Source organism: Galeopterus variegatus, unplaced genomic scaffold, assembly GCF_000696425.1.
Source record: "Galeopterus variegatus unplaced genomic scaffold, G_variegatus-3.0.2 Scaffold1492, whole genome shotgun sequence".
NCBI lineage: Eukaryota > Metazoa > Chordata > Mammalia > Dermoptera > Cynocephalidae > Galeopterus > Galeopterus variegatus.
The window spans coordinates 81,353-102,829 of NW_007727603.1; the positions used below are offsets into that span (position 1 = coordinate 81,353).

General features: G+C 37.3%; 1 protein-coding gene across 1 annotated transcript in view; it reads left to right on the forward strand.

Moving 5' to 3' along the window:
- Positions 1-21,477, forward strand: part of LRP6 (low density lipoprotein receptor-related protein 6) — a 115,708-nt gene that overhangs the window by 58,379 nt on the left and 35,852 nt on the right. Inside the window, exons 8-12 of the mRNA XM_008577326.1 lie at positions 12,013-12,229; positions 12,821-13,110; positions 14,721-14,947; positions 17,084-17,268; positions 17,871-18,197. Coding sequence (XP_008575548.1) covers positions 12,013-12,229; positions 12,821-13,110; positions 14,721-14,947; positions 17,084-17,268; positions 17,871-18,197 — 1,246 coding nt within the window. The remainder of the gene's footprint in view (positions 1-12,012; positions 12,230-12,820; positions 13,111-14,720; positions 14,948-17,083; positions 17,269-17,870; positions 18,198-21,477) is intronic.

Sequence of the window (21,477 nt, forward strand, 5' to 3'; positions counted from 1 at the left end):
TCATTTATAATTTTGAGCTTCAGAGATTCACCAGACTTCTGCAGTTTGTAAGTGGGAATGAAACTAGAGGCTTTTATGTGATTAATATAGCCTCTGTCTAGATTTTTGTTTTGTTCATTGGTTTTTTGTTTTTTGATTGACTCTAATAACTCGGCTTTTATAATTGGTGGAAATTTATAATATTGCTTTTTTGTTTTAGTTACTATGTTATTCTTACAATGTGAAAAAAACTCTTCTGTGCATGCCACAGTAGATTTCATTAGTCTTCAGATAGTAAGTAAGCATGTTTTATGCGTTTTCAAAGTATTATTTTCTTTGAATAAAAGAAAGCTGTCTTAAGATCTCAAAATTAGCCGGCATTTGTTTCTAGATAGTGCCATACACACAGTAAAATATTTGTTCTTTCTACCCCAGTTTCCTCTTTCTAAAAACTCAGCAATTTTGCTTAGTTAGTTTCTTTTGTTTGCCCAAGGTCATAAATCTTTCTATTTAGAAAGTAAAGAATGGAATTCAATTTTCCTGATCCCCAATATAGTACTTTTCATGTTCTGCTCTGTTTCCTCTATTTAAGACTATTCATTTTGAAATAATTTTAGACTTAAATTTGCAAGATTAGTATCTTTTACCCAGCTTTATTTTGCATAATCATAGTATGTAGTACATATCAGCACCAGGAAATTAACATTGATACCATTCCCATTACTTTTTCTATATTTATTAGTTGGAATTCTCCGTAGGGAAGAGCTGTCCCCTCTCCCCGATTTATTTACTCAGTTATTCGTTTATATCAGTATGGCCTCATCAATGTTTATTATATTCTAGAGGTTATATTCCATTATTATCATTATATTGTTGCACAGATTGTCCCAGATTTTGGCATTAGGGGCACCTTCGAGTTGGTTTCTGTGTCCTTTTCATATGCCCCATCTTTTTTATTATTATTGTGGTAAGAAAAAACAAATAATATAAACCATTCTAACTATTTATCATTTTAACCATTTATCATTCTAACCATTTTGAAGTGTACAGTAATGTTAACTATATGCACATTATTGTTCAACAGATCTCTAGAACTTTTTCTCTTGGAAAACTGAAACTATAGCCATTGAACAACAGTTCCCCTTTTTCTCCTTCCATCAGTCCCTGGCAACCACCATTCTACATTCCATTTCTAAGAGTTTTGACTACTGTAGATACCGCATATTAGTGGAATCCTGTAGTATTTGTCTTTTTTTTTTTTTCCTTTTTGTCTTTTTTCGTGACCGGCAACGGATCGCAACCCTCAGTGTCGCGCCTGTACCGGACCGGGACCGGCAACGGCATCACAACCCTCGGTGTTGCTCCCGCACCTCGCTCAGCCAGTGAGCGGCCGGTCTGTATGTGGGATCCGAACCCTCGGCGGGAGCGCTGCCGCACTTCCCAAGCGGCGCACTGTAGCAGTGCGCCACCGGGCCGGCCCCGTAGTAGTAGTAGTATTTGTCTTTTTGTGACTGACTTATTTAACTAAGCGTAATGTCCTCAAGGTTCACCCATATCGTAGCATATGACAGGATTTCTTTCTTTTTTTTTAAGGTTGAATAATATTCAATTGTGTGTGTGTGTGTTTGTGTGTGTGTGTGTGTACGTATGTACATGTACACACCACATTTAAAAAATTCGTCAGTGTACATTAAGGTTGCTTCCACCTCTTGGCTGTTGTGACTAGTACTGCAACAAACATGAGTGTGCAAATATCTCTTCAAGATGCTGTTTTCAATTCTTTTTGGATATATACCCAGAAGTGGAATTGCTGGATCATATAGTAAACCTATTTTTAATTTTTTTGAGGGTTGCCTGTCATTTTTAAGGCACTTTCCTGGAACAACAGTATGTTCCAGCCTCATCTTAACATCTCCCTTGCCTCAGCCCTGGAATCAGCTGTTTTTCTGAGGAGGCCTGGTTCTTTTTAATGAAGAATAGTATTTAAAATCCAGTGTCTGGGTATAAGATTGCTCATTGGTACTGGAGTAATCTGCCTTTTAAAACTAAGGTATTATAATTGATTTTTTTCCTACTCATTCTAAATCAGATTTATTTTAGCCATACTTGAAAAGAGTGAGAGGAAGAGGAGGCAGTTTTCCCTTGATAACATGTTAATGTTTTCTCCTTTAGGGTTTATTTGGGCTTCAAGACAGAGGGGCTCTTAGAAGTGTCTTCTGAAGCGACTGAGTATAATTGATGAAGGTGTTACTGGTTTTCACCGTAATGATGCCTTCATCTGGAAATCTGGCCTCAATTTTATAGTTTTCCTGAATAAGTCAGGTTTTAGAAAGCTTTAATCACAGTGGTAATTTAGCTCTATCTATCTGAAAAAAAGAGCATAGTAATTGTAGATGTTTAATATTGCAGGCATGACTCCTTGCAAAAATATTTAAAACTACTTAGTGTAACTCTGATGCTTTAATTCTCTTTTCATATTTAAAATCACTTGTATGTACTCAGACATAGGTTAGAAGGCCTTTGAATACAGCAGTGTAACTGCCCTTACTGCTCTCTTAAACAGGTGCCTGGTATCCCTTTACTTCACCACTGGATCCAGAGCATTTTTCTACTTGTCACCTCAGTGAGATTTGGCATGATTCAAATGTTATTATCATGGGTATATAGGTGCCTGGTATCCCTTTACTTCACCACTGGATCCAGAGCGTTTTTCTACTTGTCACCTCAGTGAGATTTGGCATGATTCAAATGTTATTATCATGGGTATATATTCTATTTTTTTAAAATGTCACTTATGTGAAATTATATTGTGTCTCTGTGAAGTTGTATCAAAGAAAAAAATGTATTCTCCAACCTCCAGTCATAATTATTTGTCTGTCTTATGCATAAACTTCTAATTCACTGCTTGTTTTAGATATTGGCTGAAACATTTAGAAGAGGAATGGTTCACTCTGAGCATAATTTGAGTTTCTCTTCTAGAACTTTATAGCATTCACACTCTGGCTCATTTTATGATGAGTGCTTGGTTGTCCTACTATAATATGCCTTGAACGTGTCTAGTCAAGTGAATTTGGCATAGCAGCAATTTTGGTAGTAGACTGGCTGCATTACAAGATTTCATGGGTAATCTTGTCTTGACATTTAATGAGCTGATGAAACTGCTCAAAAACTGGATATGATGTCTATAGAAGATTGCCATTACCTCTTCATTGTACAGCTAATGTTATGGTTAACCCACATTTATTTCCTGTTGTAACCTATATTCTCAGTGTGGTTAACAATGTGGTTACAATATGGGAATGCCTCAGAGTGTTGAACTCCTATGACTGTGTGGTTGAAGCAGTTGAAACCACTGGAGACTGGTTCAGATTTGGAGGTAGATTTTAGAAGTGACAGAAGCCTAGTTTCAGTTTAACTAATTAAATTACTGTGAGGTAATACAGTGAAGCATACACTCAGGAGTTGCCAGATTTAATTAACATTGGCTCAACTTTTAAACATAAAAGGGTAATCTTTTGGAATCACCTAAAATGGTTCGTTTGTTCTGGGTTCAGAATGTACAAACAAGCTTTTAACAGGATTTGTTTTATTTTAACCATAAGGGACTTAAAGCCATACTTATAAACCTAGTAAAACCTGTCCAAAACAGTTACTTGTTGGATAAAAGAAATGTAATAGTGATTTTCTTTGAAACAAAGCAGCATAATTCTGTTTCACTATGTTGTTTTTACCTGATAGAAGGACATTGTGTGGCTGGTGTGAGAGAAATATTTACTGGAGAAGCCAATTTTCTGATGGAGTATCAGCTCTGCAAAAGTCATTAAAGGAAACAGATTTCAGAAAGGAATCACTGGACTTTGTGTAAAGGGAAATATCTGGTTCTTCAGATGCAGAGTCTCAATCAGATTTTAAGCTGTTGATCCTTTAATCTCTTCAGAGGATCCTTATAATTATTTCCCACATCATATTAACAAGAAAAATAACAGCAGTTAATAAAAATAACAGCAGTTATTATTCAGGTGCCCTTGGACTTGCTCCTTATCATTCCCCCCTTAATTTTTTTTTAATTATGGGAAATTTTAGACATATGGAAAGCTGAATAAAGATCATCATGAACCACCAGCTTCAACCATTATTAGTGCATGGCTGCTTTAGAATGCAGCATGTCTCAAGGGGAGAGCCAAGAAGATGACAGAGATGGATCCTCCAAGAAATATATAGTCTTAAGACTTCCTTTCAGGTTTTTGTTCTTGCACTTACAAAACTCAGCTAGTGTTTTGAAATGTAAATTTGCAAAGGTGATATAGTAATGCTGAAGTCCAGCTTCAGCGAGGGGTGGGTACCCAAAAAGGGAGAGAGAGGGTCGGCAAAAATAACAAACACAGATGGAGACCTCAATGCATCAATATGCATGTTCTCTCTCTGCGGGCTGTCAGTGTGTTGCAGCTGGAGCCCAGTAGAGCATGAGCCAATGCCTTTTATTTAGACTTTTCTCTGCAGGGAGGCTTGGGGTACTATTTTTATTGTATCAGCAAGCTTAAATCAATAGTCCAAAAAGCAGGGAGGAAACTTTTTTAGAGGTCAGCCAGTCCTTTCCTTTTGTCAGCATGTCTCTGGTGGTCAACTCGTGCTTCCTTTTCTTGGAATCAGGTTATAAGATCCGAACCATCCCTTCATTGTCTTGAATTTATCTTGTGACCTTTTTCTGTTAGCAAGCTGTGGTTAATATCCACCCTGTTAACAGGGTGGCAGCTATTTTGTCTTAAATGTAAATGAACCTACTGTTCATATGGAAAAAGAACAGTGGATATTTGAACAGCATTATCATGCACGTTTTAAGGTTATGCATTGGCCGTGGCCCTGTAATCTTGATCTAAATGTTAAAGTGTCCTTGTGCACAGCACCATCCCTCACAAAACCATTTGCACTCTCTTATTTTTCTAAGATCTAATTTTGCAGGTTTAATAATTTTACAGCATATATTTTTATCCCAACACCTGATTCTTAATGATTTATTTAAAACTGGACACCACCAAGTAAAGGGAATTCTACGGTTTCATTCCCATATACTTAATTTATCCCAATCATATAATTTCTCATTAATGCCAACCATTCTCTTGTCATTAATACAATCTCCAGTAAATGATGTTTGCCAACTTACATTAGGCTGCAGCTCATATTTAGTCATGAGCGGTGCTTTTGGAACATATGTTGGTGTGGTCAGTTTATCATAAGGGGATAATTTTAAATTGTCCAATTTACTTGGATCCTCTGTGGGAATGTTTAGTTCAATGACCGCAAAATCATTTGTGTTGTTATTTATTTATTTATTTTTTTGTCTTTTTTGTGACCAGTAAGGGGATTGCAACGCTTGGCTTGGTGTCGCCCGCACCGCGCTCAGCCAGTGAGCGCACCGGCCATCCCTATATAGGATCTGAACCCACGGCGGGAGCGCTGCTGTGCTCCCAAGCGCTGCACTCTCCTGAGTGCACCACGGGGCCGGCCCTATTTGTGTTATTTTTATGATCTTTGGGAATTCAGAGAACTGCCATGCTAACCAGAATATCGAAAGAGAAAGCAAAAGCAGTACCACGAAGCTGAGGCAGGAACCCTCATGGTTGTAGCAAGTGCTCATAGCTGTGGCCTTGCCAACAGCTCTCCCTCCGGTGGTCCTGCCAACTCGGAGAGGGCAGCCCAAGCTGACTCCTTTAGGATCCTGCCATGGCGTGGACCGCGCCATAGGAAGAAAAAAAGTAGATTTTTATTTTTTTTATCAGAGACTTATAAAAAAAATTTTTAAACCATATTTGAATTAACTGTAGTATAGCTGGGAGGAAGGAAAGACCAAATGGAAGAATTTAATTATTTGTGGCCTTACTGAGACTGATGAGTTTAGGGCAAGCCTAAGGTGACAGGTGTGGGATGGGTCAATGGTCTAAACTAAAAAAGGAGCAAATTAATTTCATTGTAGGGTGTATGTAGTCACCATTGTGAAATTCTAATTCTGTGCAGTCTAGTATGTAGCCACTAGCCACATGTGGCTATGGAGCACTTAAAATGTGGCTAGTCTGAATTTGAGATGTGCTTTAAGGGTAATAATATACATACTTAGGAGACCTAGTATGAAAAAAATAAGATCTCATTAATGAAGTTTTTAATATTGATGACATGTTGAAATAATGTTTTGGATATGTTGGATTAAATAAAATGTATTATTAAAATTAATTTTACCTGCTGTTTTACTTTTTCATATATGGCTACTAGAAAATTTTAAATTGACACATATGGCTTACATTTTTTGCTTGTATTATATTTCTCTTGGACAGCAGTGTTTTAGACCCACTGCTGTTGTAAAAACTACAACAGATGAAAACAGGGAGATAGGGAATTAAGGGAAATTAGTGTGCTTATAAAAAAAATTACATTTTAAATCTTTAGCACGTCTTAGTTACATGGTTCAGTTGGAAGTAGATGTGAATTGATATATGTTGTTTTAGTGTGCACTTTACTTACCTGCCCCACCAAAGGAAAAAAGAACAAAAAAAAAACCTCTTAGTGTTTGCTTTGAAAGTGAGAGAACAAGGGATAGCTGGAAGGAACTAGTGCTGTAGTGGGTAAAGCATCCAGATCTTTAGTTGTGGCTTTTCAGGAACTCTATTTGAGTTCCTGGCCATTGTCCTATTCTAAAGACCTTCTGAAAGACTTTCATTACCATTTGTTGTTGTTTCACAAGATGTTGCTAAAGACCTTTTTCTTTTTCTTATGTCCTTTGCTCTTTTCTTCCTGAGACCTTGCTTGTACCTATTAGAGCAGCATTAACACTAATCCAAACCCTAGTATTGAGAAGCAGCTGGAGTAAAGGTAAGCAAAGCATTTCAGATCTACATACAGTCTTTTATCTGCAATTCTGAAATCCAAAAACCTCTGAAAACCAAACACTTTTTGTTAATTCAGTTGGTGGAAAACCTGACCTGAAGCAGTGTGAGACAATTTGTAGTCTTTATTTATCCTCCTTTGTGGGAGTACTTATATGTTTTGTGGTAGAAATATTAATGTGTTTGGCAATGAAGTGCTGCCCTGGACCCAAGCAGAGGTGCAATGCCATGTGCATTGTTAATCTTTCTAAATATCAAAAAAAATTTCTAAATTCTGAAATACAGCTGGCCCCAAGATTTTCATGAGGGATTTTGGACCTCTACTACTATTCCACAGATATTAAAAATATTTTGCTAACCATAATACTGTATTTAAAGTAAGATATTTTTCTTTATCACAATCTAAATACAGTGACAAAGGTTAAATGAAGTGTTCCTGAAATACAACTTTGTGTGTCACTCTCTTTAAAATGCTTTCAGAAGCTTCCTGTTTTCTGTAGTTTTCCTTATCCTGGAATTTAATACCTGCCACCAGGTGATAGCCTGATGCTGTCTTCTTTGAGTCCCTTCTGTGTTCTTTCTGCCTCAGTCAAAGCATTTATTTCAAAGTCAGTCAAAAATACTGACTTTGTGCCTTAACACAGAGGCTCCTTAATTTAACAAGTTAACCGACTCAACTCTGTGCCTTAACATGTGTTAATTTGTTTTCTTATGGAAAATCCTTTTTTTTCTCTTTATCAAAATTCTAATTCTTTAAGATGGATTTCTTTTTTTTTTTTGTGGCCGGTAATGGGATCGCAACCTTTGGCTTGGTGTCGACCGCACCGCGCCGGAAAATCCTTTTTTTTCTCTTTATCAAAATTCTAATTCTTTAAGATGGATTTCTTTTTTTTTTTGTGGCCGGTAATGGGATCGCAACCTTTGGCTTGGTGTCGACCGCACCGCGCTCAGCCAGTGAGCACCCCGGGCATCCTTATATAGGATCCGAACCTGCGGCCGTGGTGCACCCAGTGCCACTGCCCTCCCAGCGCTGCAGTCACCCGAGTGAGCCACGGGGTCGATCCTTTAAGATGGATTTCAACTCCTACAATTTCCTGAATTTTTTTCTGATTACTTACAGGTCAGAGAGGGTATGTGTGTATTTGTGTGGTTTTAATATAAATATAGTTTACCTCCCAAACTGGATTGTAATCGACTAAAGCTGGGAATAAAATCAAATCAGATGTGTTTTATTGTACCGTAAGTTTGTAAAAAAGTAAAATTTTTCATTTTTATGATACAGAATACACCTTTGAACAACACGAGTTTGAACTGCGCAGGTCCACTATATGTGGTTTTTTTCAGTAAATGCGGTTGGCCCTCTGTATCCACGGGTTCAGCATCTGGGGATTTAACCAACCAAGGATCAAAAATACAGTCTTTGCTGGATGTGGAACCCCCATGGATAGGGAAGGCTGATTTTTGTATCTGTGGGTTCCAAGTAAAGACCCCCCACTTCCCCCACCTGCCGTGGGGCTTAGGGCGCAGTGTAGTGCTGCTGAGACCCAGGAGCAGGGGTAGTTATTTGTAGATTTTCTACTGTGAGGGGGTGGGAACCCCTTTCCCCTGAGCTGTTCAAGGTCACCTGTATTTAGCACTGTGTTGGGTGCTCTCAGATAGGACAACGAACTCCCCCTAATGGAGAACATAGGTTCACTGTTAAGTGTATGACATTTTAGATGAGGAAGCAGTACATTTTCCTGGAGATGCGGTTGGAAATATTGCAGAAGAAACTGACAAGACTTCAGACTAAAATGTACAGATTTGTAATTTTTCTTAATGAGGTAACTAGCAGAAGCCATAGACTTGTTGGGCTTTTTGAAGGGTGTTTTACAGACAGAGAAGAAGCCAGGAAACTTTGGAAAATATCTAACCAGGGATTGAAAAGGGAAACAGTGAAATGAAGAAATAAAAAGCAGTTTTGACTATTAGAAAAAGAAATAGGATCATATTAAAAGATTGTATTGTACTGCAGAAACCTGGTGAAGAGTCTTAGTGGGTAGTTAAGAGTATCAAATGTTAAAAAGAGGCAAAGAGTATAAGAACTAAGAAAAGCAAGTCATTGGCTATTTTGGTAGTTATCTGAGTCATAGGTTGGAAACCAATTGCAGGGAGTTAAGGGAATTAATGATAAGAGATGGAAACAGCTGTTAACAGATTGCATTCAAAGAATGTAGCAATAAATTAAGTAATGGAATAGTTAACAGAGGAAATACAGAATCATTCAACTCTTAAACAGTATCTTTCTAAGATGGGGGAAAGTGTGTTATATAAAAGGCAGAGAGGGGGCCGAGCCCGTGGCGCACTCGGGAGAGTGTGGCGCTGGGAGCGCAGCAGTGCTCCTGCCGCGGGTTTGGATCCTATATAGGGATGACCGGTGCGTTCACAGCGCTCACTGGCTGAGTGCGGTGCGGCCGGTCTCAAAAAGGACCAAAAAAAAAAAAAAAAGCAGAGAGGAAGGGAACTTATGGAGAGGGAGAAACTGAAGATCCTGGGAAGGAAGGAAGGAGAAGAGACAGGAGTCAAGAGATAATGTCCATATTAGGATGGAGGCAAAGTACAGAGTTTTTAAAAAGCCTCCACTGCCTACAATGCTTTTTTCTAAGTTTAATGTCTAATAAGGGAAAAAAACTTTCACTCTGATCAAAATTTCCAGGCAGCAATAGAATGGAGCTGGGACTCTGCTTTTAGGAGGGATCAAGTATGTATCCACTCACTAAAAGTAGTCAATAGTATGCCATTGTCTTTACATGGATTTAAAATTTGGGCAAAAACTTCTCGTGGGGTTCAAATGGCTAAGCTGTAGGATCTGAGGACAAGAACATTACATAAATACATTTTCCTTCCCGTTTTTAGGAAGGTTACTAAAAGTAGTCAATAGTATGCCATTGTCTTTACATGGATTTAAAATTTGGGCAAAAACTTCTCGTGGGGTTCAAATGGCTAAGTTGTAGGATCTGAGGACAAGAACATTACATAAATACATTTTCCTTCCCGTTTTTAGGAAGGTTTCTTGAGATTCTTGAGAATCCTGTACAGCTGAGATTTTTTAATGAGCTTTACCCTCAGGATTCTGCTTCTAGTGTTGTGGTCATTAATATTTTAAAACGTGGATTCAAAACTTTTGTGTAAAGGTGATGATAGCCATCATGGTAATCATTTAAATTTGGTTTTTCTCTTAATCACAGTTGTTATTTTAAAAAAGTATGACTACATATGACTTCTTTGTGCTCTTTAGTCCTGCTCTCAAGTAGGTAGTTTTTCTACAAATAAGAAACACTCAAACCCTGTAGTTTGGAAAACCAAGGGTTTAAAGTAAACACTTCAAACATTCAAGGTTAAAAGAGAACACAAGACGTTTTTAAGAGATGGGTACAAAAATGGAGAAGGATAGTCTCTTTCTTTGCCTTATTTATGATAGATGTATTCATTTCATCATTTCATTTTATCTACTATTAAAAACTCACTTAAACATTTATTGAGTTCTTTGCCAGGCTGTCTGATAGGAACTGTGGAAGATGCATACATGGATACTTTGAGGTTCCTGGTCTTCTAGAGCTCACATTCTAGTTAGATATATAAACAAATAATTGGCCCCTTTTCTCTGCTTAGTCCTTCTACTTTTAAAGACTATTTTGGTATTTGACCTAAAGTAATTCTAAGATAGAACACAGACATCATAAAATATATCCAAGAATGGTCTACTGTAAGAAAATAGGAATGTAAAAAATCTAAACTCATGACTCAAGTTAAGGAGAAGTTAAAAAGTATTTATTGTAGGACTTGGAGTAGTTCTTTTTTTAAAGTATGTTTTTTGACTTTTAGAAAAACATTCTATTTAAATATATGTTTATACAGTTTGGCCTAATAGAAGTCCTTTTGTATCTAATATGGACAGGTAAACATTAAACTAATATAATTTCTCTTCTATCAGATATAAATCAAATATTTATTGATATTTGTAGATAAAAATACAAGGATATATCACAGTTTTGCTCACTCTGATTCTAAGTGCTAGTTTTGTCTGTTCTTAGAAGGTCAGCAAGCATTTTTAAAGTTTCAGGGAGAGGAGAGATAGAGATAACATCTGGTTGTCATTTTGTCTAGGCACGGTGTTGACTTACTTGTTTCTTACTAATTTTTATAAATTAAAAAAATAATATCTGCATAGAAGATTATATCTCATACCTTTTTTAGGTGGGTAGTGAGCAGATACTGTTCACATATACATGCTTTTAGTACCAGAATAATATTTCTGAAGGCTAATTTGCATAGCATGCAGCTATTTAAATGGTAGAGGTGGTCTCAGTTGGGGACTTGAATGTTGGTACTTTGGAAGGCTTACTCCATCTTTCAGAAAGAAGATGAATGCATGTTGCTGTGATGTGTGTCAGAATGAATTTAATAATGTTGCTATCGGGTAGTTGGGAGCAGTAGGTACATCTTAGTTTCTTGAAGCTGAGTCGCAGAGAACATGCCATGAGCTCCAGATACTTTTGTGGTTCTAACCTCAGGGGAGTGAGAGATATATTGAGAGCCCTTTTATCTGTTTTTTTGTTGTTGTTTTAACAAAAACAGTGAAATACAAAGTGTGCTAGGTGAAAAGGAGCCTAAAAATGACATCAATTCTGTTTACAAGCTGTGCGACCTTATATGAATCTTAGTTACCTGAGGTATAAAAAAGGAAAAATCTCTGGATAAAATATGTTAGAAAACAAAATATGTGATAAAATAATCTAATTTTATCTAATGTGAAGGTATGTTATAATTTGAAAACAAATATACAAATAATCTTAAGGTGATGATAATGTATTTTTATTTTGACACAGTCGTTAAATAGAACAGTTGCATACTAAATCTAAAGTTGCCAGAAGTTTTAGAAGTAAGAGTAATAAGAGATTGGAGTAGAAGATGACAGAGGTCAAATATGAGCTTATATTGAATATTTGAAATCATTCTCATTGTCATCGTGAAATTTTGTGAAAGCATTGTAATAGGAATAACTAATATGACTCTTGGATTTGGATACAACAGGTAGTTGGATTTGTCATTTTTACATACATTTCAGAAACAAGTACATACCTCATCTTCTTCCTTCTCTTTCAATTTAACCTTAAAGGTTATGAATACTGATGGCACTGGGAGACGAGTACTAGTAGAAGACAAAATTCCTCACATATTTGGGTTTACTTTATTGGGTGACTATGTTTACTGGACTGACTGGCAGAGGCGTAGCATCGAAAGAGTACACAAACGAAGTGCAGAGAGAGAAATCATCATAGATCAGCTGCCTGACCTCATGGGCCTAAAGGCCACAAATGTTCATCGAATCATTGGTAAGTAACTCCAAAATCCTCTTAGAAATGGAAACCAGGAATGAAAATAGATGAGGATAGTCAACAGCTTGTAAAGCAGCAGTGTAAATTGTTGATGTTTTGAGGTCGTATAGAAATCATCTTTAATCCTTTTTACCGGGACCTTTTAAATGTTGGTTTAGTATTCCAACTACACGGTTTGAATTGAAGGACTAAATACTCATGCACAGGCAAGCGTACACCTTCATCAAAGGAATTCATTCCTATTGTATGAATAATGTACCTTACTTTAAAGTTTACCATGGGTATAAAGGAAAATATTTTACCTTTTATTCCCTGTTAATCCTCATATTGCTTGTTTGTGAGATTAGAATTGAAACTCTAAATTGGGACATATGTTTTAAAGTTTACCATGGGTATAAAGGAAAATATTTTACCTTTTATTCTCTGTTAATCCTCATATTGCTTGTTTGTGAGATTAGAATTGAAACTCTAAATTGGGACATATGTAATCATATGTCTTTGTTAACTAAATGATTAGTAATTTAAAAGTGAAAAAGTGTTGCTTGTGTCAATGTGTGTGTGTTCTTTTATAATTAATTTATTTTCTAGGTTCCAACCCCTGTGCTGAGGAAAATGGGGGATGTAGCCATCTTTGCCTCTATAGACCTCAGGGCCCGCGCTGTGCCTGCCCCATTGGCTTTGAACTCATCAGTGACATGAAGACCTGCATTGTCCCAGAGGCTTTCCTTCTCTTTTCACGGAGAGCAGATATCAGACGAATTTCTTTGGAAACAAACAATAATAATGTTGCCATTCCGCTCACTGGTGTCAAAGAAGCTTCTGCTTTGGATTTTGATGTGACAGACAACCGGATTTATTGGACTGATATATCACTCAAGGTTAGCAACAGAATTGGAGTATTGAAGCTGGGGACTAAAAGAGAAAATTTCTAGAATTTTTGAAACTTCATGCTGTGACCTACCTCCCTCACTGCTTATTATGCAAAGTTCAACAAAAACCCTTAAGTTTTTAAAGGAAGTGAAGGGAAAAGCCCATTCACTATTTTATTAGATGCCTTCTAATGCAAGATACTTTGCTAGTGTTCTAAATCTACAAGACATAATCCTCCTGTACTTTGTTCCATTTGATGATGAATGGCATTTTCTGCAGTTATCTGAGTAAGCAATTGTATGCTTCACATAAAATGGCTTATAGAAGCCTGACTCTTGATTTATTTTAAACAAAATTCTGGAGGCTGAAGTAAAAAGAGCCAGTTATGGGTAATAGCATAGAGGAAGCTTCTAACCAGAAAATCCTGGAGAGTAATCTTTTCTTCTTCCAGATTGTTTTGGGCTTATTTCAGATAACTTGTGTAAACTTTTATCTGCAAAAAATGTGGAGTGTTGGAGATAGAGTTGCAGTCTAATGGTGTTTAGTAAAATCTATTGAGTGAGTGAATAGATGAAGAAAATAAGTAAGTCTTAGCTTTTATTGGGTGGCCTTCTAAGTTTCCTCATCTTGAAAATATGAGGGGTCTTCAAAAAGTTTATGGAAAGATTTGTATTATCTTTTAATTCCATTTTTCCAGAAACTTTTTGAAATACTTGTCTGTCTTTCAGAGTTCTTGTGATTATTAAATGAGAAAATCTATGGATACAAAGTCCTTTGTACAGTAGTTGACAAGAAGTAGCATCTGTTATTATTATTATCTTGAATTATGATTGTGTTAATTTTTTTTTTTCCTTTTTGTCTTTTTTACTGACCGGCAACGGGATCGCAACCCTCGGTGTTGCGCCCGCACCGCGCTCAGCCAGTGAGCGGGAACCGGTCTCCACATGGGATCCGAACCCTCGGCAGGATTGCCGCCGCGCTCCCAAGCGGCGCACTCTCCAGTGCGCCACCGGGCTGGCCCCTGGTGATTGTGTTAAATTTTATGGGATTCAAAGCTGTAGTGGTAATAATGTGTTGCCGCCGCGCTCCCAAGCGGCGCACTCTCCAGTGCGCCACCAGGCTGGCCCCTGGTGATTGTGTTAAATTTTATGGGATTCAAAGCTGTAGTGGTAATAATGTGATAATGGTTATATTATAAGGTATAGGGTTGCTGAGATCTTCTCAGATTGACACAGTGACTTGGCATATGCTCAAGCATCTTCAGAAAGTTGACTGCCAGTTAAGATTCTGCATCATGTGATCGCATCTTTTTCACTTGATCACTAATAAATTTTAAAAGAAAAATCATTCTACTGTCTTACTTAGTAGAATAAATTTTAGTTCTTAAGAGTTTCAAAAATTTCTCCCTGAATTGGCAATAAAATTTAAGGTCACAGTCACATTTATTAGAAATTGACATCAAATTTTTCTGTACTTGTAAATTATGCAAGTTTTATTAGAAATCAGTATGCCTCTTTTTGCTTCTGGGACCTCCCACCCTCAACAAAAACTGAACCATCTTTCAGGATAGTGTTTTATATTTAAGCCATGTAACTTAGTTAATTGCATTTTTTTGCAGACCATCAGCAGAGCTTTTATGAATGGCAGTGCACTGGAACATGTGGTAGAGTTTGGATTGGATTATCCAGAAGGCATGGCAGTAGACTGGCTTGGGAAGAACTTGTACTGGGCAGACACAGGAACAAATCGAATTGAGGTGTCAAAGTTGGATGGGCAACACCGACAAGTCTTGGTGTGGAAAGACCTAGACAGCCCCAGAGCTCTGGCATTGGACCCTGCTGAAGGGTAAATAGCTCTGTGTGTGCATTCTTTGCAACTACATTGCACATTTTGGGGAACATGGCCTAGTTATGGATATGTTCTCAATGTTTTAGATAATGCTTATTGGGAATTTGACAAGTAAACGGTAGGCTTTATTTTAAAACCATTCAGTGAATATCACTGATTTTGACTGAATAATAATTAGCTAATTTTACTTTTGTCATTAACATTGGGTGAGGAGTGAAATGGATTAATAAATAAATATTACTGATCAGTATTTAATATACTAAGTGAACAGCCTTTCTTTTTTAGTTTCATAAACCTATATTTATTTGCACCCCTTGTCCAGTTATACTAGATTACAAATTTATTATCAACCTACTGAATCAATGTTGTGTACTAAGAAATAACTGCATTTCAAAAGCTCCATTTTAGTATTCATTAATTCAAAATGGACAATTCGTTTGATCATTATTATAAAATTGGACAAACTTTAGTATTGAGAGGTAGACTAAACTGTTTACAATATGACATGTTTTTTAAGGGTAGGTTATCCTTCTTAGAAGAGTCAGCAAGTTTTAAAAAGCAGCTAAGAAATCTGAAATTTGAAGAAAAATTCCACTTTTAAAAGTCAGCACTGTGAACATAAAAACATATTGATCATATCTGTAATTAAACATACTTTCCCTGAAATCACCACATTAATTCCATGATTAGCTAGTTATAGTTAGACGGCTGTATCAAAGACAGCTTCTCTTCACTGACATACTGTAGTTGGATTATGGTGATATTTGCTCTAAGCATTAGTTACCAGACAGATAAATTTAGTAGTTGGAAATAAGGACTCTAGTATAGACTGCTGCTGGCAAGTGTGAAATTTCTCTCACAGTTGTTTCTTTTTGGCTTTTGTGGTGTACACATGCCTGTCAACTGACGAGTGCAAATGCAAGCAAAGCCTGGGACAGCTTTACTTTTCAGAAAGGCATGTTCATACAGTGCTACCAAGTGAGCCATCAACTGACTGGCTGACGAGTGAATGTTTGTTGTCAAGCATTTCATGAGAGCTGGCATATGGAGTGCTTTCCTATTGCCAGTATTCAGAGTGTCTCAAAAACTGGCACCTTACTAGTTTAGTTGAAAGGGCACTTGGCTAAGGATTAAGTTCTAGTTCTAGCTCTGCCATGTAACTGACTTGAAGACATCAGACCAGTCATTCACATTTCTTTTAGTGCTTCGGCCTCCTCATCTATGAAAAGCCTATATGGTAGGGTTGCTCTAAGATTAAAGTGAAAAACTCGAAAAAGCTAAATAAAAGCAAAAGAATATTCTAAAGTTTCACAGGGATTATAGTAGTAGTGTTCATTGCCCAGCTGACACATTGAGGGGTGATTCATTATTCTTAGTCATGTAGTATGCTCCCTTGGACTATATGACCAGATACATTTTCAAACGTTGCTTTGACTTCAGTTAAAGGCTCACTGTTTATTTTTTTATTTTTATTTTTTTTTTAAAGATGACTGGTAAGGGGATCTCAACCCTTGACTTGGTGTTGTTAGCACCATGCTCAGCCAGTGAGCAAACCGGCCATCCTTATATAGGATCCAAACCCGTGGCCTTGGTGTTATCAGCACCACACTCTACCAAGTGAGCCACGGGCCGGCCTCTCACTGTTTATTTTTACCTTTGATGTACTCCTGCAACTTGTTTTTGGGGAGAGTTGATAACACAAGTTGAAAAGTAAGTTCAACATTTTAAACACACTCAAATTACTTGTATACAGAAATACATAAATATATTTTATTCAGTAGTGAGCCAGATTCTGAGACCAGAGCTTTAATCCTTTGCTGTTTTCTTGGCTATTATTAGTTTTATAAATGCCAGTGCTGCAATAAAGAAACCATTGGTTTGTTTCCAGTTCCTAGGTTTGGATGGAAAAAATTCATTGGAAAAACTAAGGAAAGCTGACTCACTTCCTTTTTGGGATATGAGAAAAAATATTTAGTTAAGGGTGCCAAAATAATTGAAAGAATTGTAGCCATGATTTTGTTTTACCCATTTCCCTGACATACTGTGTATTTTCTTTAGTCACTATGCATGAATATGACCCTTTCCCCAGATAATCAAAAGTGAAATGTTAAGTATTCATTGTTTTGAATTTAGATTTATGTATTGGACTGAATGGGGTGGAAAACCTAAGATAGACAGAGCTGCTATGGATGGAAGTGAACGTACTACATTAGTTCCAAATGTGGGACGGGCAAACGGCCTAACTATTGATTATGCTAAAAGGAGGCTTTATTGGACAGACCTGGACACCAACTTAATAGAATCTTCAAATATGCTTGGTAAGCTTTACCACTTTTTATTCAGGCAGATAGTATATTCTTTCTGTGCAAAAATCAATGGCTGCTGTTTACCGTTGCTTAGGTGCTATTAATAAAACTTTCTATGAATGTCTAGATTCTTCCCATGTTCTGGAATTGTTTCATTATTATTATGAATTTATTATTAGTAGTAGTGGTCCAGGTACTTGGATTCATATCGCTTGGTTACATGAAAATTTCATTATTGTTTGGCTTGTAATGAAATTTTCAACTCCCTAAATATTCCTGAAGTGACTTTTTGTACTAGTAAAGTACAATATGAAAGAAAGAATATAAGTCAAACTTCAGGCTCTTATGTATAGAAAATAAAACCACAATCAAAATAGACCATTTGCAGGAATTTAAACAAACTCAGTGATTTATATGGCAGGAATGTAAGTTTGAGGCATGGGGTCAGACTGCAGATGGATTGATTTCAGAGGATGGGTCTGGTTTTAAAATTGCTTTTAAATTGCCTACAAATTTAATGTTTTATATGTTATAATTTTGGAGGTGGGCAACAAGACCACTTGTATTCTCACATATTTCATCTCTCTGCTTCTCCGCTGCCTTTCCGAAAATAGGGCTCAACCGTGAAGTTATAGCAGATGATTTGCCTCATCCTTTTGGCCTAACTCAGTACCAAGATTACATCTACTGGACGGACTGGAGCCGACGCAGCATTGAGCGTGCCAACAAAACCAGTGGCCAAAACCGCACCATCATTCAGGGCCATTTGGATTATGTGATGGACATCCTTGTCTTTCACTCCTCTCGGCAGGCAGGGTGGAATGAGTGTGCTTCCAGCAATGGGCACTGCTCCCACCTTTGCTTGGCTGTACCAGTTGGAGGTTTTGTCTGTGGATGCCCAGCTCACTACTCTCTTAATGCTGACAACAGGACTTGTAGTGGTAAGCTGTATTTCCCCCCAAAGCAATTAAGAATTAGAAAGCAGCATTTTGAAAGTGCTTTAGTTTATGTTCTTTCTAGAGTTAAGAGTTGTAAAAGTCTAGTGTCAATCATTTGTGTTGTTAAAAGGGGAGGGTTAAAGCGGGGGGAATGCAAGTTTTTGTTACTTGTTTGATGATTGCAACTTGATATTATAGAAAACTTAGGTCTTTTACCCGTGGGCATTAAATATTTAGTGCAAAATTTGCACACTGTCATTGAGAGAGACCAAGTTACACGTGCATGCTTTACATAATTCATATTTGTTATAAAGGGAAGAGCATACAGGCAGAACTAAGAGAGTCACGAAACATAACCTCCTTGTCCTTTAAAGTGCATCGAATAGGACAAACACAAAAATTTAAGTGTATTAAGAGGCCAGGCAGAAAATGCATATGAGAAAATTTAACCCAGTGTAAAACAATAGTAGTTGGATGGGTAAGTAGAGAGCCCACGCTCTGAGCATAGTGGGTGGTTGCTACTTAATTCCAGCTGATGTTACCAGTGTCATCCAGTCATGAATCCAGATTTTTTTTTTTTGCTACAATATCTCCCAATTTTTGAATGTTGGCAAGCAATTAACTTTAAACACACACACAGTGCTAACAACAAAGTGTGTAACAAAGCATTGTTGGCTAGGGGAAACCTGGTTTTATGACTTAAGTATATATGAAAACCCATGTTTTGGTGTATAGACAAGAACAAATTAGTAGATATCAAGAAATAGGTGGTAGGGATTAGATCAGAAGGAGTAGAATCATGGGGACAGGCTCAGTATGGTAGAAAGTAACAAATTGTCATAGGATATTGAATGAAATTAACTATTGAAATTGCTTTGTTCTGTGCCTGAGAGTACATATCAGAAATCACATAGGACAGGATTTAGTGTGTTTGTACATAGGCTTCAACAGTGAAAGAGAAAGAACATAAGCATATAGTTAAATGGTTTAAGAGCTTGTACTTTGGAACCTCTGCCACTCATTAGCTTTTTTGCTAAAGCAAGTAACATAAATCTTTTAAGCCTTAATTTTTCTAATTTGTCAAGTGGGAATAATAATAGTAACTACTTCACACGTTGTTGTGAAGATGAAATAAGATCAATTAGACTAGTTTGGTAATTCAGGTACACTTGGACTGTGGTGGTACCAGTGGTGATGGAGAGATGCTGAGGGATTCAAGGTATATTTTAAAGCAAAAACGAACAGAACTTACTAATGGGTCATATGTGGGGAAGAAGAGGAGAGAAGAAGCAAGGATGTCTTCTAGATTAGGTGTCATAGTAGGTGGATTATCAGAGGACAGAGATGGGGTTGGAGATACAAATATTTTGGGCTTTGTGGATATATAGGCTCTGTCATACCTACTCAACTATGCTCAACTCTGTCCACTGTAGTGTGAAGGCAGTGTAAACAATACATTTTTAAAATGAGCATGGCTGAAGTCCAGTAAACTTTTTTATAAAAACAGCAGCAGGCCAGATTTGGCTTGCAGGTCATAGTTTACGCTGATTCCTGATGGAGAGGAAAGAAGGGACTTGGTATCTTAAGTAACTCTGGTTGAGGAGGTAAAGTTCAGAGAGGACACTAAAAAATGGCAGCCAAAGAGGTAAGAAGAAAAGCTGGGGAGAATAGAGGCTCAGAGAAGACAGGAGATAAATTTATGTCAAAAAAGAACTGTGTTCAGTGCTGCTGAGCGGTTGAGTGAAGTGAGCTCTGAAATAACATCTGTTGGATTTTTGGGGAAGGTGATGATTATAGGTTGAGTATTCGTGATCTGAAATGCTTGGGAGTGGAAGTGTTTGGATTTTGGATTTTTTTTTTTTTAAATTTTAGAATGTTAGCAGAATACATACCAGTTGAGCATCCCTGATCCAAAATCCCAAATGCTCCAATGAGCATTTCCTTTGAATGTCATGTCAGTATTCGAAAAGTTTCAGATTTTAGAATTGTTTGGATTTCATATTTTCAGATTAGGGATGTTCAACCTGTAGTAACCCTGAAGACAGAAATTTCAGGGAAGTAACAGTGAAAGATTGGAGTAGACTAAAAAGTGAATGGAAAAAAGGAAGGGGCAGTAGTATATACAGACGTCTGTTTCAAAAAGTTTAGCTTCGGATGGAAGGAGAAAACGGGGTACTAACTGGTGGAGAATGGAGACAAAAAGAATGTAGAAAGACCTTTCTAGATTATTACTGTTACAGCTGCTTGTATCCATGCATGTTGGTTGGTGAGTGAAGGCCATGAGAAATCAGTGTTGAGTGTCCTTAACGCCTGTCTGCTGGCTGCCTTTCTGAGATAGATCAGCAGTGCTTTGAGAGGCTACTTATGTGCTCTTTTTGCGAGTGTTATTTAATATTTGTACAGAGATGTACTAGATTCAGGGCATACTATAGAAGAAGTTTCAACACAAAGCCCTCAAAAGTTTTCTAATATTTTGTAAGTTACTCGACCTGTTTGAAAAGCTAAATCAGATCACGTTTCTGTGCTCAGAAGCTAACTGTGCCTCCCCACTTCCCACAGAATGAAAACCTAGTTCTTAGCCTGCTGGGTCCTACATGATTTATACCCCACACTTCATAACCCCTTCTCCACCCCCCCACCCCAATTTCCTTCTGTAATCTCAGCTTTTACTTTTCTCTCCGTTGCTTTCACCATGACAGCCATATGGACTCATTGCTGGTTTCAGTATGCCAGTTACTCCCACCTCAGGATTGTTATACTGCTTATTTACTCTGCTTGGAATGTTCTTCCTGCAAATATTTGCATGTAATATCCTTTACCTCCAAGTCTTTCTTAATTGTGACCTTCACAATGAGACCTGTCTGTGCTATTTAAAATTGCAAATCATCCTTACATCCTATCTAGTGTTGCCAGTGCCCCTTACTTGTACTTTTTCCTGTAGCACTTAGCACCCTTTTATATACCATATAATTTATATACTCTACTATGTATATACTATAACTTTTTTTTTTTAAAAGATGATCAGTAAGGGCATCTTAACCTTTGACTTGGAGTTGTCAGCACCACGCTCTCCCAAGTGAGCTAACCGGCCATCCCTATATAGGGATCCGAACCTGTGGTCTTGGTGTTATCAGCACCACACTCTTCCAAGTGAGCCAAGGGCCGGCCCTTATACTATAACTTTTAAAATTATGTTTATTGTTTACTTCTGTCTATTGGAATATACTCCATTAAACACCATTTTTTTTCTGTTTTTTGGGTTTTTTCCCCCCACTGATGTATC